The sequence below is a fragment of the Haliaeetus albicilla genome, chromosome 4 (assembly GCF_947461875.1).
Source record: "Haliaeetus albicilla chromosome 4, bHalAlb1.1, whole genome shotgun sequence".
In the NCBI taxonomy this organism is placed as follows: Eukaryota; Metazoa; Chordata; class Aves; order Accipitriformes; family Accipitridae; genus Haliaeetus; species Haliaeetus albicilla.
In genome coordinates this window covers 13,791,576-13,810,558 of record NC_091486.1, presented here as the reverse complement: position 1 = coordinate 13,810,558, position 18,983 = coordinate 13,791,576, and the positions used below count along the sequence as shown (strand labels likewise).

Here is an 18,983-nt window from a genome sequence, read left to right as displayed (position 1 = left end):
CTTGAAGGGGAGGGGGTCCGCCGGCGACTGCCTGTGGCAGCCCGGGTGGGCAGGGCCTAATGCCGGTGGGGGAGGGGGGCGTGCCCGCCGCCCGTGGGGGCGGGTGGGCGTGCCCGGGCGGTGCGAGGGATGTTCGGCGACGGCGGCAGCGGCGGGGGTCGCCCGGGTTCGCCATGGTCTGAGGCGCCGCGATGAACGGCACGGTCCCGTCGCTTTTCGACCCCAAGGAGCGGGTGTTGAAGCTGGGCGAGAGCTTCGAGAAGCAACCGCGCTGCGCTTTCCACACCGTTCGCTGTGAGCGTGGGGATGGGGCAGACCCTCAGGGGACCGGCGGCGAGGGGGGCGGGGGAACCGGGTGCCGCCGAACGGCGGCACCCGGTTCCCCCGCCCCCCCCGCCGCCGCCTCCGGTCCCCTGAGGGACGGGGAGGTTGGCCGGGCAGGTACTGCGGCCCGGCTTGGCCTTGCTCGCAGGCCCGGTAGCGGAGGCTGGGTCGAAGCAGGCCCGGGCGGGCATCGGTGTGAGGGGAGGGAGGACACGGCGCGCTGGGTTCGCCCCCCCCCCCCCACCCTACCCCCGGCTTGCGCAGGTATCGAAGCGCTGCCTGTGGAGGAGCTTATCCCTTCGGTAGGCAGGTCGTACCGGGAGCTGAAAGATCAGTCGGTTGCTCAGGCAGGGCCCGGGAAGCCGAAGCGAGTTGGCCGCCTTCGTCCCGGGGTTTTGGGGCACACCTGGGAACCGGGTCCCTCCGGCTGGGGTGCTGGGCCGGGGTCTCGGGAGCCAGGCGGTGCAGATCAGGTTTCCAATGGCTCCCGGGAGCGCGTTGCTGGTGAGGTGTGCGGCCATTGTATCCCACTGCTGCCCCTCGCTTACTTTCTGGGCGCAAACTTCGGGTTTTTACAGCTTTTGCATCCAGCGTTCTGTCTCGATGCAATTCTGCTGAAAACCGAACCGGGCTGAGCCTCCGGCTTTGCCCTCTTTCCTGATGCTTAGTTTTTGGAAGTTAAGTACAATTCAGCAACCAAAGGTTAAAGGCAGTATTAATCACAAAGCTAGTATACCCTCCCTGAGTACATAATTACTATCTAGAGAGGTGTGTGCTCAAAGATTCTGAGGGTAGCTAGGAAACAAATGCTCTCAGGATTATAGTTCTGGTAATTTAGGACTGCTGCTTCTGGTTTTGATGTCTCATTATTTATAGACTGATCCCCAAGATTCAGTCTCACGTACGTTCTCTGGAGAATGTCCCGTATGCTTTCACGCAGTGCAGTGAGATGGGTAATGTGCTTTCTGTGAGCAAATGGAATGGCACTTGGTAGGATTGTCTGCAGCTGTGGGAGGGGAAGAGAGGGAAGGGAGCGGGCAAAAGCTATAAATGGATTTAAACAAATGCTGTAACTTGAAATTTACCCTAATTTTAAAGAGGACTAAAAACCACGTCTGGTACCTCCTACCCTTACGATTTCTTGCTGACTCCTGTAATTTGATGATTTATTCTGAAATCTGTTTTGAAATCTCTCTTCCTTTCCAACAAATGAGACATAGAAACTGGCAAGTTCATCGGTTCCATGAAATACACATGCAAAAATATCCTTCCCTGACACCTGAAGTTTTTGTTAACAAATGAGTAAAGGGGAAGACATCTGCTGGTTAAAAGCTAAGATCAGAAGTCTGTTTATGGACACTGGAATCAGTATCTTAATTTTCTAAAGTATTAACCACCCAGTGTGGCCATATATTAAACCAAACATTCTCTAATTTGATGAGAAACTTTGGAACTGTTGAACGCTCATCCCTGTAAGACGACGTGTGGGGTTTTGCCGTAAACGAGGTTAGCAGGGGCTGTTACCTCTGTCTTAGCTCAAAGCCTTCTGCTGCGTGCGCAGTCCTGCCCACCCGCTCTCGTGGCTTGGTTTTGTTGCCCGGTTGGTGTGCAAGCTGGAGCCACGGTTCCCAGCTGTGGTCTGTGCCACCTGGCCCGTGGGTTGCAGGCAGTGTTACAGAACTGGGAAGCTCCCCAGCCGTAACAGAGCGCTGCCGCCTGTGACAGCAGTGGGTGACGTGACAGGTTGCGCGGCAAGGAGCGCGTGCCGTGCTGTGGCCAGGGAGCGTGCTGCTTAATGGGTCCCCTTTAGGCGCCTGGTCCCTCTGTGCCTCCCTTCAGCGGCAACTGGGTGCTGCTCCGCAGCGTGCGAGGCAGGGTACCGGACACCCCCGGGTGCGTTTGCTGGAACCACAGGTTCAAACCCACATATGTTACCACGTGCCTTGCAGAGCGTCTTGATGCCCTCCGATCTCCCTGGATCTGTGCAGGCAGGCCTTTTAAGCTGTAGCCCTTCCTCATTCATTTGTGAATGAATGGGAATCAATAGATTTGGTGTAAGTTATGTATAATGGTAGCATGTTACATAGCTGCAGTGCTGATACCTGAACACATGCTCATTTTCAGTGTCTCAGACTTTTGGAAAAGGACCAGAAATTTGTATCTTCTTTTGTTTAAAACTTATTTTAATCAATACTTTAGATCTTGAAAAAGACAAAAAGGAAATGAATATTTAATTGGGAAATAATTTCACTTTTGATAAAAATAAATATATGGAAACTCAAGTTTTGGTCAGCTTCTGACGTGCATGTTATAGTAAAATGAGAAATGGATATTGAGGATTGATGTTGTTCTTTGCATTTTCAGTCATTTGTCTACATCTCCCATGTTTGGGATCCACCTTTTCAAGAACTATTTATTGATTTTTCTGAAAGTAATTACGTGAGGATTTATCTTTTGAAATATAACACAGCTCATTCAGCCTCTTTATGCATTAAAACCTAAAAGCATTTTTCTAATTTTAACCGAAAGGTTTTAACACTCGTACAGATTCTTGAGAAAACCATCTTGACTTTGAATTCTACTGCCTTATGGAATTACCTGCTCAGGGGAATGCTAGATGATACGCTAGCAAAAAAAGGCTTTAACTTAATAGTTTCCAACTGCAATTAAAAGGTGTCTACATTTATAAGATTCCTGAAAAGCCTGTAAATAATCCAGTTTGTTTTTATATTTAGATGACTTTAAGCCTGCATCTATTGATATGTCCTGTGAAGGAGACCTTAAAGTTGGCAAAGGTGAACAGGTGACAATAACACTGCCAAATATCGAGGTGAGTGGGGTGGCTGAAGAGTGGCGAGCCTAAGGGAATGATTTGTTTTGTTGTCATAAGTATATACTGAATATAGAAGGATATGAAGTTTCAGTGCTGTTTCAGAGCTGCTTGTGTGATTTTTACAGTAGGAAAACGATTGCTCTAAGAATGTAGAATTACAAAAGGCCTAAAGGTTAAACAGCTGCACTGTAACTTTAAGTGTGTTCACTGCATTGGAAATATGCTGTAGGATGACCCAGAAGTGTTGCGTACACAGAAAACCTTCATGTGGATGTTGGCAGTGCAAGTTTCCCCTTGGTATTTATTGCTCTAGTGCAGTTCTACAGCAGGAAAGACTGGAAAGGGAAAATTTACTACCTGCCATGCTTTACTGCTCTGCTGATATGGTAACTGAAACCCCTTTTGGTAAAAGGAGTCCTACAGTGAGCATGCTCTCATTGGGAAATAAGCGTTTAAACAGTTTCAAACTAAGCTAAGCTGGGTGAAGTCCCGTTCCAGTCAAACACCAGCTGCTTTTGGTCCTGGCTACTGTGAATCTAATTTGAATTAACCGATAACATTTTTAAAGGCTAGAAATGATCACTTACAGTGAACTTGTCATCACTGTGATGGGTTGCTGTTTCTAAGAAAAGAAAGATTGCAGGAGTAATGCTTACTGAACTTCTGATTTAATAGGGCTCAACTCCACCAGTGACTGTGTTCAAGGGCTCAAAGAAGCCTTATCTAAAAGAATGTATCTTAATTATCAACCACGACACTGGAGAATGTCGCCTAGAGAAACTTAGTAGCAACATCACTGTGAAAAAAACCAGGTGGGTGATTTACAGGAGAAACAACTGTGCTTTACTCATTGCGAAAATCAATTTGTTAATGAGCCTAAATTGAGATACATAACTACCCGTTCCTATTTTTAGCAAAACATCATTTTTTGAAAGTACCTGGCCCTGTTTAATAGAGTGAAAAGCCTGCTTTCTCAGCACACTGACTTCACAGCTTTCGAGTCTTAACTGGCAGAAGAAATGGGAATTTTTTAAAATTTTATTTATTTATTTACTAAAAAATGTCACATTGTTGAAAGAGATGGTAGCTATTTTCTGATGAGTTGGGGGGGAGGTACTGTTTGGATAGTAGCTTGCGTACTCTATTCTGACTTCTAAATGAGGAAATAGATAAATTCTGTGACATATTTCAGTAATATTAATGGCTTGTTTTTCTCATACCAAGTTTTTGCGCTTTTTTCTTTTTTTTTTTTCTGCTGCTGCTAAGTCTATATAAGTAATTTCCAGCAGAATTATTATTAAGTGATCCTGGGTAGCCAGGTATAAAAACAAATCAACTGACAGAGGGTTAAAAAGTTATTAGCACTGTATTAAAAAGCAATTTTTAATACAGCTATATATAATTATATGCCAGTATAATAACGTACCTAGAAATCTAATGATGCTGTTTAGAAAGGCATGACAAATAATTCCATAGCTTAAGATACTGTATCCCCTGTATTCTTGCCTTTTTCCTTGCATTTTGTCTCCTAATAATTAAAAATCTTTTGCTTTTACACACAGAGCTGAAGGAAGCAGTAAAGTCCAGTCTCGCATAGAGCAGCAACAGCAGCAAATGCGAAATGCAACTAAGGTTCCAAACAATGTTAAAAATTCTCCACCAAAAGAAAAGATGTTTCCGTCTTCTCCTATGGATGATATTGAACGAGGTAAGCTCCACTGGCACGTAAGTTTCAGAAACTTTGCTCTTAACTAACAATTAGTTTTTAAGACCCAGGGTTTTTTCATTGTGTGGGGTTTGGGTTTTTTGGGGTTGGTTTTTTGTTTTTTTTTTTAATTTGAGCTTCACACAAGCAGCTGATTATGTAAGTACTTTAACCTGATATGGAAATGAGCACTCTGGCTCAAGTGGTAACAAAGCAGTATTTTAAACTTGCTAAGGTAAAAAATAAGATGAACCATTAGGCTTAATAATACCAAGGGTCCTACTGCTTGCTCTCCTTGATTGTCTTCTGCTGCTACTTTAATCAAGTATATAGTTGGTTATATTGTGGCACTGGAACCAACTGAGTCACTTCCATTTGACATCACTCCTCATTCTTTCTCTGTATTCAGCAAACGTATAGGTTACAGTGCTTTACAGCTCAAAACACATTTTAAATTACCAGATAAGACCTTGTGAAAGATGAGGTTCCAGTGAAAAAGATGGCTAAAAACCTGCATAAATCAACCTTGAACAGTGCTATGTACTGTATTCTTGAGAGACTCTGGTTTGGTGCAACACTTATATTTCATGAGTATTTCCTTTTGGAGGACAAGGAAGATGGCAGGTGGTAATTACTTACTACAGAAGTGTTGACAGGTGGCAGTTTCATTGACTGGAATTGACATCTGCCTCCCAAGATGTTCTGAATTCCTTTAAACAGATTTTTTTTTTTTTCGATGTGTCATTATGAAGGGTTTGGGTTTTTGGTTTTTTTTTTCCAGTTTCATCTTAAACTCTGACCAGAAATCTATACTACAGAACAGTACTAGAATATATCTAAGATTGCAAAGAGGAAGGAGTACTTGAGCACATGGAATAAGATGATGCTTTTTCTTGGTGGTCTGTTGTTTTGAGAGTAGTGGTGGTGTCAAACACATTGCAAGTCACCAAAGGGGCTGCTAGCATGTGTCAGACTCTTGAGTAGTGTCAGTCCAATTTTGAGTAGTACTAAAGATGTGGAATAATTGACAAACAGGGATATTGGGGACCTTTTGAAGTCGCCTAGTCCATCCTTCTGTCCTAAAGTCAGATTTCTGACATAATTTTTTAACCTGTTCTTAAAGCCTTCCAGTGACAGATCCTGTGTTCCCTCTGGCAACCCATTCCAGAGCTTTGCTCTCCTTACTGTTCAGGTTCTTCCTAATAAATAATCTGACAGTAAGCCCATTGCTACTTTAATATTTATCATGCAAGTATAGACCAGATTGCTGCTTTTGAGCAGTCCTTTTTGTACTTAGAAGCTGCTATGTCTTTCCCATTCTTTATGCAAAATGATGCCAGCTGGTTCAATATTTCCTTAGAAGTTAAGTTTTCTAGATCCCTGATTCATTGTCACTCTATCTATCTTACAATGAGGCCAAAAACTTTCTGAAGTATAGTGCTTAAATGCATTTACTGTTTCAGCTAAGGTTTTAGCAATGCTGAGTTGAGCAGGAAGACTGTCTTACAGACACTATTCATCTTTATAAACAAAAACCCAATAGTATCACATCCCAGTGTAATGCTTGTCATTTCTGCAACAGCATGGCATGGTAGAACTGTGCGTAGTGACCCACTGTAACTCACAGACTCTTCAGAAGTGTTGCCTGCTTAATAGTTCTTCATCCCATGGTTGTGTAACTGACTATTCCTGCTTAAGTACGCTACCTTGAACTTGTTACTCACTTTTTCTTGGGTGGGGGAAAGATCATTCTACCTTTGTCCTCTATTATACATTGCAGCCCTTCCTACACTGTTTGAAAATACTTAATTTAAATTCTGTCAGATTAAATTATGTCAGAATTCAAGGCAGAGATCTTATTCCTCAGTTTTTGGTATTAACTTAGCCTTTCACTTAAGATTTTTCTCTTAGACATTGGTGAGAGCAGGGAGGAAGTGGAATTAAATGCATAGGACTTGGGTTGTATCTTTTAGTTAGCTTACAGCTCCAGATGTGTGGTAGATCAGTTGTTTCTTTGAACTTTCTTCTCTAGAATTAATTTTGAATGACTTCTTGATTGTTCTCCTAGCTGCACCCAAATTTTTGCCTTAGCTTTTTTGTTTTCTTTTCTGTCCTTAAGCTGTTCTCCTATCCATGCCCTTAGTAACAGAAGGATGCCTCCTCTTGCACACCTCCCTCCCCTTCTCTTTCTGTATGTTTGAGTCAGCCAGTATGGTCTTTTATTGTACTTTCTGTTCTTCCTAGGCATTGGGTTAGTTTGTCCTTGTAGCCATAGCTGCACTATTTCAGGTGCCATTTTTCTGGAACACCATTTTCCTTTAGACTGGCCTTTGATAAGGCTGACTGGTCTAAGTACCTTTCCTTCAGAGTGGCCTTTGATAACTCAGAATTGGAAGGCTTGATGGAAGTTTGTGTTGAAGGTTATTGTTTTGTTCTCCCTTCTTCTCTTGGTTAACCTCTGAGCCGACTTGCATCGTGGTGACTTTCATCTTCAGATTTACCCAATACAAAAGAACATGTTGAAGTGAAATGAGCCACTCTCCTACTTGCTTTTTATGTCTGCTATATTAAAGCTCTTCCTGAAGTATTCCAAGTGCTTGTAAGACCATCTTAAGAAATGTCTGGGTAGTTACAATCTTTTATAATTATGAACTTCTGCACTCTGGGTAACTCCTGAGGTTGCTGTATAAAATCTCCATCCACCATGATTCAGTGGTCTGTTTCAGACTTCTCACTTTAGCAGCACCCCTATTTTTCACAATTATTAAGTGTACTCTTTCTGCAAAACTTTCTTTTTTTTTTTTTTTTTTAACTTTCTGCAAAACTCCTCTGTATGTTGGAGCTTGGCTAGTATATATCAAAAATGCATACTGTGCAGCATGATCTATCCAGTCATACTCTCCTAAATATTATGGTAGTCAGGTGAGTTATTTCATCAAGAATGCAGGTTGGTTGAGTCAGTTTGATCTGCTAATTTCCAGTATTTCTTGTCTACCTCGTGTTGCTCTAGCTTCCCCCACTGCTGAAACCTATAAAGAGAACAAGGATTTGGTGAAATCTTCCTAACAGTAAACTGTGGATGGTTCCTTTGGGTATTCTTCATGCTTAACTTGGTGTTGATTGAAATCTCACATGGTCCAAACAAGTGTATTGATTGTCATGCCGAACTGCTGGGAGGCATTGTGGGTGCAGCTGCAGACGTCTTAGAGCTAACTCATCTGTGATTGTAACTGCAGTTTTTAGTCAGTAAAAGGCATCTTTGGGGGTGCTAAGAAAAATACAGAAGACTTGCTAGTTGCAGAAATTAAAGGCTATGTAGGATGTGCTACCCTGTGGAATGTGAGGTTAGCATTTGGGTTCGCAGTCACCCTTGTTCTAACGCTTGGCTTGAAAGGGAGGAAGTGCCCAAGCTACGAGAGAAGAAAACCACATGACAGGCTGGATGCTTGCTTGTGCCCTTTTCTTTGTTCTGAAGAGTTTTGGTCATTTTTGGTTTGGTTTTGTTTGGTTTTTTTAGATCCTATAATGCGTGTACCTGATTTCTGTTGTCGATTTTTCTTTTTTATTATTTTTTTCCCCTCCTTCTTATATTTCAATTATGATGAATGTTAACTGAGAAACAAATCATACTGTTTGCAGAGCTAAAAGCAGAAGCCAGTATCATGGACCAGCTGAGTAGCTCTGACAGTTCATCTGACTCTAAAAGTTCTTCGTCCTCTTCATCAAGTAGTGAAAATAGTTCTAGTGATTCTGAAGATGAAGAAACGAAGCCCTCTCTTCCTATGTCCATGCCGTATTTGCAGCCGCAGCCTACTGCGTCTGCCATACCACAACAGGCTATCCCTGACAAAGACGCCAGTCATAACAGATCCCAAGAGAGCAGTGGTCATATGATGAATACACTACGTAAGTACAAAGGCTGTTCTTTTCTTAGTGCACAATTCCAGACATCAAGATTCTGAAAGGAAACCATATTGTTTTTAAGTATGTCTCTGTTATAATTAAAACTGTGGGAAGTGATGCTAGGGTTTGATTGTTCAGCAGCGGTCTGAATTAGACACTGGGCTAGAAGGTTCTTGGTCCCCAGAGATATTAAATTAAAGCTGATGGAGTTGAAAATATTTCCTAAGCTCTTCTGGCTTTCTACCAGTTATATACATTGGGACTGGAGAACAGTAATTTTGTATTGAAAATACGTGAACTAACAGGGCACTCCCAAAACATATGCTTATAATTTCTTGGGTAGAACTATGGGAAAGATACTGTACTCGCAATACTCTGAATTACAGAAGAGATGGCGTATTCTTAGCTACTTCAGTTACTGTTATTCATGGCACTGTTCCATTGGACAGCATGGCCAAACTGCCCTTTGCCTATGAGGAAGGAGGCGATGTGCTTTCAGGTGATACTATCTTATTCCACTCATTCAGGCAACTAAAAATGTAATTTGAAGAGCAGCTGCGGTGTTCTTCAAGAAGTGGTTGGTGCGCAGCCTGGAATTGAATGCTCAGTGTATTCAAAAAAGTATAAGTAGGACAGAAAAAAAATCCCACCAGGTAGAGAATCTTAAGTTCACTACCTAAATAGCAGTATTCATACATAGAAGTGAGTATTCAGCTATGGTGAGTCTTCAAAAATTATTACGTTTTTAATTAGGTGCTTTGCTGCAGGCTCCCAGTTTGAAGAGATTGCCATCAACCCTGGTTTGCAGCCTGAGTTCTTTAAGGTTTATCATTTATATGTAAACTTGTTATATTGAAATCTTAGACTCTGGCAGATCTACTTTTATTTCAGTACTTAATGGATAACATGAACAGGGTTTTTTTGTAGCTAGTATTTAAATACTTAAATATCTGTGCTGGTTATTACGTACTGCATTAACAGATAAGATCAGACTGAAAAGTCCTGTGACTTCGTGTGCAAACGACTAAATGCTGCTTTCATTTTACTGTCACTGTAGAGAACAATGTCTTCAAGTTTATAATTTGCGTTAACTTTAAATGTGCCATTTATTTCAACGCTTACTCACAAATGGGATTTCCCTTTCTTCATGCTTTAAATAAAACTGTTATGAAAACGAGATTAAGCTCTATCCCTAGTGACAGAATCCCAGCTGGCAGAGCTTGCACTGAGAGATACACTGACAAGTACAGGTGGCCAAGTCCACCAGTTCCAACAGTCATAGTGAGAAAATGCTGCTTAAAACATGACAACATCAAAACTCTTACAGGTGAAGTTGGTGGCTTGGTGGTGCTCAAGAACCATGTTGACAGGTAGAACCTCTGTCTGTAGCATCAAGCCTTGGGCTTGACTATCTGGTCTTGCCTAGATCTTTAGCTTGATCCCATTTACTTCTGTTATGGTTACAGATCTATTTACTGCTTAAAATTATTCTGTCCTGAACTTCCGGTACAGTTAACACTTAAAATACACTTCAACTAGACAAAGATCAAAACAGTTATTTTCAAGGAGAATGTGTTTCTCTAGCTCTCTTGCTGAGACAGTTTGGCAGGAAAGTGAAGCCTGGAGAAACTAAATGGGTAGCACATGGTTCTAGTTTGAATGACAAGAGTTCTCAGTTGGGGTCCTGTACAGTAATTTCTTCCATCTCAAATATGTTTTACAAAAATACAATATTGAATCAACAAATGTCAGCACAACCTGTTTGCTCATCTAATCCTGTTTTGAGGTTTGACTGCTTATGTGTGTGACTAGTTTTGTGCACCTCTGTAGAATCGGGGCCATACTGGGTAATTAGTGAAGCTTTTCTTTGCCTTGCTGTGTGCAGGCAGAAGACTGGGGGAAGGCTTAGAGAGCAGAGTTTCATCTGGCATGTAGAAATCATACAGCTGAGGTTTTGTGGAACTTGGAAAACACAGGAGGTGGTGTGTAGAGCGTGGTAACCACATACTTCTATCAGATATACATAATCTACCTCTTCAGGAACTTGGGGCTCAAGACTGCCCCTCACCCTCAAAATACTGCTTCTTCCCCTTGCTACCTTCAGAAGCTGATTATATAGGCTTACAACGTGCCTTACAACAAAGTTTGTAAATGGTGGCACTAAATGAATCTGTTCTTTGCAAGTATTTGATAATATGTTGCTTTACATCTACTTTTTGTTTAAACAAGAGTTACGTTAAATAAAGTAATTTTCCAAAGAAAAACCAGCATAGATTGGCTATTCTGGGGCCTTTTGCCATGTACATAGTATTCAGCATAACTTCACTTCTTTTGATACATAGTGCTGGTTCAAGCAGCTAGTGATGAAATAATTTTCCCTTGTATTAGTTTGGTGTTGCTGTGACCCCTAAGATCTGTGAAACGCAGGTCATGCCTATGAGTTTTCCCATTCCCTATAACTCGCAATTCAATTGAATATATTATAGTAACTGATTTAAAAGTTTAGGAAATGTCATAACTTGCAGTGCAATCTGTTTCCCCCAATTAATATTACTAATAAGCAATTGGCACTGCGAAAACTGAATTCAGCAGTTTTCCCTGCTTTATTGCTAAGTACAATAGAGTCTAGATGTTTCTTCAGAGTCCTAGTTAACTGAACTTTCCATTCTTGCACCAAACCCATCTGAAAACTACCAACTCTATCTAGTCTGTGTTATTTTGCCATCTCTCTGAAGGTGTCTTCTGGATGTAGCGTTATAAAATGGGACAGAAAGTTTTCCCTGAAGTAAATCCTAATGCATTATTTCTGACTCTGGAACTTGGAGTTCTTGCTTTTCCCATCTGCTGGTTTTCACAAGCATTGGTATTTTTGGCTGGTGTTATAGGGTTTGTGTAATTTCTATAAACTATGTTGAAACAACTTTTGAAGGCTGCAGAATCACTATTTGGAAGGTTATCTTGTTTGTACTCCCAGTCCTCTCCTAAAGTAGGTAGTGCATAACAGGACTGGGATTTCTAAGAATTCACTGTAAGTTTTCCTTTGAGTGATAAATGCATGAGTTTAATTTACTAATGCTATTCTCTGCCTTGAAATATTATTTCTTAGGATAATGTATTGTCCTGAGTAATTATTGACAAATTACTTGATTTTGTTCTTTCAAAATTGCTTTTTAAATTTATATTAAAATAATAGGGCTGTAAATGCTGTCTATATAAAGGATTGGAAAAAATTTGGCTACAGTAGTACTTTTTAAAGATTGCTGGAAACAGCCATCTTCACTATTTTTGTCTTACATAAAATGTTTTCTGTTTTGTTGCAGACAATCATGTACCACTTTCTAAGCTTTAGTGATGACAGTGGAAAACAAAGGATGGCTAAATGCAGCCATGTTAAAGACTTCAGTGTTCTGGCAGAATTGATATGCCTGATAACAAAAGATACAATCTGAGTGTCTTGTTGGGTTTACCCTCTTGAGGTTACTTTCTTTTACCCATCTGTAAAAATGATCTGTGAAGGGTGCTGCAGCTGAGGCAGGGGCATGTGAAAATTGTGTGCCTACTTGGTTTCAGTGATTTTTTTTTTTTTTTTTCCCTTTGCTTTTTAGGCTATTTCAGCACAACATGAGATGCATCCCCCCCCCCCCCTTTTTTTTTAATGGCTCTTTGGCAAGGGAGGTGTGAATGAAAGCATACTAGTTGGAACAAATTCTTAAAAATGCGTGGGAAGTTGCTAGATAAGATGTAGATTCTGTATAGCATGCTGCTATGGTTTTTTTGTTAGTTACCTGTCATCCTGGAAAGATTCCCTCCCTCCTATCCCCTAAGCTTATGGACATCCATTGCAAGCACAATATAGTCTTTCTTACTTCCTCATTTTGAAATACATATAGCCACCAAATTAAAGTGCTGTGTAAAATTTCTTTTGATGTTTTGTTTGTTCACTTGTTTCAAAACCTGTTTGAAATAGTAGGTCACTGATACATCTTTAAATGGTACATCAAAGAGCTGCTCTTCTTGATTGAGACACCACTGTTTTCAAGCACAGCTGAGTAGCATTCAGATGTGTGTTTAAAAAAAAAAACAACTCATTTTTCACAAAACTGCATTCACCAGCAGTTTTCCCACTTATGAAGCATGAAAATGTGGGTGGCAAAGATAGCTAGGTGTTGTCTTTTGTGATCTGGTGATACTAAAGAAATGTACTTGTAGCTAATAAGCTAATGGCTTCCTTGCCAAGATTTTGAAATTGTAGAAATGTGATCTTTCTAAGGTTCTGTCACTGGGCAGTTTGGTTGTACACCTATTTATTTTCTTATCATAGAATAGTTTGGGTTAGAAGGGACCTTTTAAAGACCATCTAGTCCAACCCCTCCCAACCTGTTTGGTATTAGTTCTTGTAAGCCTTTAATTGTGAAAGGGAATATCTTGAAAGAAGGAAAGTATTTCTGTGAAAATGACTAATACGATGACTCTCTTTCTTCTAGGAAATGACTTGCAGCTGAGTGAATCTGGAAGCGATAGTGATGACTGAACAAATTTTTGGCCTTAAATGTATCACCTTTTTTGCTAAATATGTCTTAGCATCTGTTTTGCACTAAGATTAGATTACCAGAGACTGGAATGAATGTCCTCGATTTTGATAATAGACATCCTAATTTTCTACTGACACATCATGTCTATAATACAGCAGCATTGATACCCTGTCAGTGCTATGGTTATGTGTTTATCTTTCAAATTACTGTATTTACAGTAAAATTGTGTATGATCCGATTTTGATTATTTTTGCCTCAGCCACCTGTTTTACTTGAAACTGATTTGTAACAGCTAGTTACTTTATATAAATAGTTACAGAATGGAGAAATTTCTGATATTTATGGAGGCAAGTTTCCTTTCTGTCATTTAAATGCTGAATGCTGATCTCACAACTTTTACTTGGAGGGGAGTGAAAGGGAGAACAACTAAATGAGGTCTGCTCTGTCAGCTACACTTTTTGTTCAGTTCACAGTTCATACCTTTAAGGAAACTGCTGAATAATGTGGTCCACTAGTGCAGTTACAGTTTACAATTGTTCAACACATTGCTGAATTCTTAATTTCATTGTATTATAGGACTTTATATTTCTGAGCCTCAAGATTCCTAAGGGAACTTGTCTATTCTCTGCCTTTTTTTTGTAACTTGAATAGACTGGTCTTTTTACAACCTTTTTGTATCTAAATTTAGATAACTGCAAGTGACAGCAATGAATTTCCTTCATTTAATTCTGTAATGGAAATCAGAAAATTTCTTTGTAGGAGTATAAAAGTAATTTAATAAAGCAATATTTATCATTTTCATGCATCTGACTGTTTTTACTGGTTAAGAATTCCACTTTCTACGTGTAGTAGTCCTGCCAGTGAAAGGGTCGTGCAAGGAAATAAAGTAGTGAAACGGTAGTAATATGGACTCCCCACCCCGTCTGCAAGACTTAAGTGCTTGTTGCTTTTGCCTACAATGATACAAGCCCTAGTAAGAGCTCGCCAGAAGTTTATGGTGGTGCTAGTGTACTGATGAATGTTTATTACAGATTATATCCAAATGCCATTGGTAAGTGATACTGTGTTAGACAAGAAAAGGTGTTTGCCTAGTCTTATTTTTTCCTAATTTGAAATGATACTTCAAGACCTGAAGAGCTGCAGGTAGGAGTCCAAATTTCATCCTGTAGTTTACTGCTGAAGAGTTTTGTAACTAATTGTAGCGAATGTGTGTAGGATGAATTCTGATGAGATAAATCTGCTCAGTCTCACACAGAAGTCTCCTTTGCTGGATTGCAGTGATTGAATTGCAGCTCTGTGTCTGAACTGTGAGGATTGAATCCTATATGTCTGCACGTTCAGGCTTACATGAAAAAATGCACACTCAGGAAATTTATACAATAGATGGTATTAGACTAGCTTATTCTCTCAACTGTGCTGCGAGTATCAGTCTGTGCTTACCTCTAGACAGATGAAGATGCCAAAACAATGTCCACCTCTCATAGAGGAATGTCTTTTGGTACCACCAGACAGAAATTGAATACTGGAAATGCTGTGTTCTGATGCTTCCCCACCTTGCGCTCTGTACCCCAAACTACAGCACTGGTCCATGCTCTGCACCAGGTAACAGCTTGCTAGTTTTCCAGCTTCCTAAAGTTGGTATCATAAGAAGCGAAACACTTTCTTGTTTTTACTTGAAGGGAAAACCTCAAGTTAGTAACCATGGGTGAACAGGTCTTTGAAAAGAAAAGGACTAATGAGCAACCTTGAGGAAGGATGCTATGTAATAACCACCACAAGATACTTGGAACTTTCTCAAGGGAAAGGGTATTGAGTTCTCTGATGGATCATAGCTGTTGGTATGGGAACTCTAGCAGAGTACATGGTCCTTGGCATCTGCTGCTAAAAAAGTCTGCTAGGGTGATGTGAGGAGCTGAGAAGTTGCAGGCAACCTTAGGACAAAGGAGCAACCCTATGTGCTGAATAGAAGGCGGTGCATCACAATGCAGTGTCCTGAGCTGAAATGTCCTCTTTTTGCTTTTCCCCTGTCCCCAGTGGTTTATTTGCATCAAAGCCTTCCTTTAGGCCTACGCTAAATTCTAATTCTAGCCAGAATGCTGCTGTTTTTTCTGAGTAACAGTGCATTCAGGGTGTATGGGAGTGAGCAGATGTGTGGAAGCACTGACCAGGCTAGGGTCTAAATCATGGAGAGTGTGTGTTCTCATGGGTTATAATCACTCTTCTAGCGATCAAATGGGTGAGTACCATCTATCTGCCTGTATCTGAATATAATTCCACTCACATGTATACAGGTGCTTAAATATAGCTCTGGGAGTAAAGGAGATTTCCAGGTTCCTGAGTGTCAGGACTGTAACAGCCTGTGCTACCTTTAGAATTTGATCTTTGGGTTGAAAGCTTTCTAGGACGGGAAGAGTCTCCGTTAAGCTTTTGTATAGCATGTAGTACAGAGTGATTAGTGGCCAGTCAGGCACTACCCAGTATAAATAAGTATGTGATCTAGATGGATATATTCTGTGAAATGCACAGTTGTGATAATTCAAGAAAGGTTCCCTTTAAATATCAAGACGGGAGATAAGATTCTGGAAGAGTTCTAGAAATAAGGGGAAAAAGATGACAGGCCTTAAATACGTGAAGGAAAAAAGGTATGTATGCCGTATCCAGCCCAAATGTACATGAGCTGACTCCCCTTCTCAAGGTAGGTGCCAAACAAACATAGGCAAGCGAGCTAAAGAGCTTGCTTGGGCCTGTTGCTGTACAGAGGGGATTGGCTTGGATCTCATTTGACTTGCTGGGGGTATTTCCTCCCCTAAGGCTTAGTTTGTGTGCCCTGAGCAGTGCTAAGCCCCCATATCTCCTTCTGCAGGGTGTTCTCAAATGGCAGGAATGAGAAGGTGGTTGCATTGAGATTTAGAAGCATGAATAAGGGTGGTATTCTAGCAATAGAAAAACAAATCATGTTGTCTTTTTTGACGTTGGAATTATTTTTCAGACCCTGATTAGAAAATTATTTTCTTCTCCTTTAAAAACAGTTTTATTCCTGTGATGTCAACTTAACTAGAAATGAATAAAATCAGTAATTGCTATAGGTTCCTATGACCACTCTCCCTACGACCTCTGGGTGCCTCTTTCAAAATAATCTTCTGAAATATATCTGGTTCTATCTTGTTCCTTTCAGCTATTTTGTCTTTACATCCAGAGATTTAAAGTTTATGTGTGTATGTATCTCTAAGCAGTAGATATATTTGAAGAATATTTTATTGTGACATTATAATTAAGCTATTGTGTATGTTTTGGATTTGAGGAACATCTTTGTATCACTTGCATTGATAAATCAAAAATGTCTTCCAAATGCAGCTGGAAACTTCAAGATTTTTTTGTCTTCTGACTACTGCAGTGCTGAGGACCACTGCAGCCACAGCTCACCTGAGTCCTTCTCTCTACATGGCACCTGGTACGTGCACAATTTGTCTAGTAACTCTCTCTCTTCGGGGTTGTAGGATTCAACCCCCATTAAGTCCTGAAATGGTGATTATGTATGCTTACCAATTGTAACTACCTTGCCTAGCAGCTTCCAATTTTTCTAAGATCTCTGTTCTACCCTTGTTTTTCATGAACCCTGCCTTGGGGCATGTGGAGAGGCTGAGGTGATCTCTTCAGGGCAGCCCTGGCACCACAACTAACACTGGGATTGCCATTTACTTGGGGTTTTCTGGCTATCTCTAATTCCCTCTTGAGAACCTTGCCCCTAATGCTGTAACGGGCCTGTAGGAAGTTCTAGTTTATAAGCATCAAACTCAATATAATGTCTATGCATTTTGTAGTCATTTGGTAAGTAATAATCTCATTTCCCATGTAATCTCTGAAAATTATTTTGATGCCTAGGCATGGATTGCTGAAAACAGCTGCTCATCAAAATCATGGTATCAGCATCAGCTGGAGCACAGCTCCTTGCAGAATTTATTGTCAAGGCACCTGATATGATCAGCTTCATTGCATCAGCTTTGGTTTTTATTTTGGAGGAAGGTGAGAGAGAACCATTTTTCAGAGTAAAGGACTTCAGTAAGTTAGTTCTGTGCTAACAGACACTGAATCACCTTGAGAACAGAGTAACAGTATTTCTAAGATGAATTATTTGTTGGGTCTTTCTTGACCTATTTCTGAGGAACCAAATATGAACAGATCATCTCAGATTACAGTTTGCTTTGGTTCTCAAGATTTTGGCCCACAAAAATTGTATCATTTCTGGCCAACACTTTTTATTTTCTTTAGAATTTCTACAGGAAGGTTTCTGAGAACAGCCAAGCAGACTGTTGAATTCTGCTTAAACAGAAGAGATGAGGATGCCTAGGCTGGACAGAAACAAAGAAGCTCAGAGGAAGAAAGAGAAGATGACTTTGCTTATGATGGTTCCTAGGCTGAATGCTTGCAGTACATGTGAATTCCTCCTCTCACCACTTTTTGAGGTCATCTAGCTAACCACATAAGGTGCTGAGGACAGACTAAGTAGATATGGAGTTCAGACCAGCTTTTTGAGATGTAAAAAGAATGAGGAAAAGAGAAGTTTTGAATAAGGGTGTTTACATTTTGTTAAAATATATATTCCTGCTGCTTTTGGGGGAGGTAGGGGAAATGTAAAAACAAGGTGAAGATGTACTGAAATGAGGAGAAAAACCCATGAAATGGTAATCTCTTTCGCAGTTAAGACCTAAAACTTGATAGGAGTAGTAATGCATATTGGGGGGGGGGGGCATTGGAAGACCTCTGTGTCTCATTACACTGCCCTGTTGAATGAAACTGTGGTGACAGCTTCTCCCAGTTGTTAACTGGTTAGTGGTTCCATCCCAAGTGATCTTGGTCCCCCTGCACAAGAATAATTCATGATGGCTTAGGTATTTGCAGACAGCAGCTCCTTGCTTACCAGCTATATGCACAGGAATGGGCTGAATTAGTGGAAAGCTCTAAAGAATCTGTTACTGTGGCTTTTATTTCACCACTTGCAGATTCTCATCTTGGAGAAAAGCTCCCAAAGGGCAGACTTGGAGCTCAGGGTTTGTGTCAGCAGGAAGAACTATTCAGCTCCTAAGCTGAGATACCAGCTTCATACAGGGTTTTCATAAAACCCATGCTATGTCTGCTGTAGTGAAGGGTCTGGCCTGCTGGGCAACAGCAAGGGCTTGGGCTCTAGTTGTTTCTGTGGTTTTCTGAATCCATAGAAGAAATGAGTGTGTTCTCAGATTTTCCTTCTCTCAAAAGCAAATCCCTCTGCTGTGGTGAGGAAGGAATGGAGGTTAGAGGCAAAGATGAAGGAGCCTTTCATTCAACAGAGAAGGCTTTGTTGATGTACAACACATACCTGGTGAGTTAGCTGCTGAGACCTCTCTTGACTTGCTTTGAACAGGGCCCTTGTTACAGAACCTGTTCTCCGTCTCTCATCTCCCATATGCCATCTTTTCTGTGCAGCTTGGTTTGTCTCCTGAAAATTCATACCTGGCTTGTTCTCCTAAATGTGCTTTCGCATGACAGAGGATTATTTGCTCCCTCTAAGAGATGAGGCCTTCTCCATGCTGTTATTTAAAGTTTAAAGAAAAGTGGAGTGCCTTAAAAAGGTAATTAAAGAAGACCCAACAACAACCCAAACTGTTCTTTAATCTCTTTAGTTTCACTTCCACATGCTGTGTATCTTGTT

At 40.8% G+C, this 18,983-nt stretch overlaps 1 protein-coding gene across 2 annotated transcripts; it reads left to right on the top strand.

The window, feature by feature from the left end:
• Positions 1-86: 86 nt before the first annotated feature.
• On the top strand, positions 87-14,096 carry EAF2 (ELL associated factor 2). 2 transcript variants are annotated; one of them, XM_069780985.1, is made up of 7 exons: positions 87-294; positions 3,060-3,154; positions 3,833-3,969; positions 4,720-4,865; positions 8,502-8,768; positions 9,519-9,588; positions 13,250-14,096. In XM_069780985.1, exons 1-7 carry the CDS (start codon positions 192-194, stop codon positions 13,254-13,256), a joined length of 825 nt encoding a protein of 274 aa, XP_069637086.1. In that variant the 5' UTR covers positions 87-191; the 3' UTR covers positions 13,257-14,096. The 2 variants fall into 2 exon arrangements, with proteins under 2 accessions (XP_069637086.1, XP_069637087.1); XM_069780986.1 differs by lacking the exon at positions 9,519-9,588.
• The last annotated feature ends 4,887 nt before the right edge of the window (positions 14,097-18,983 follow it).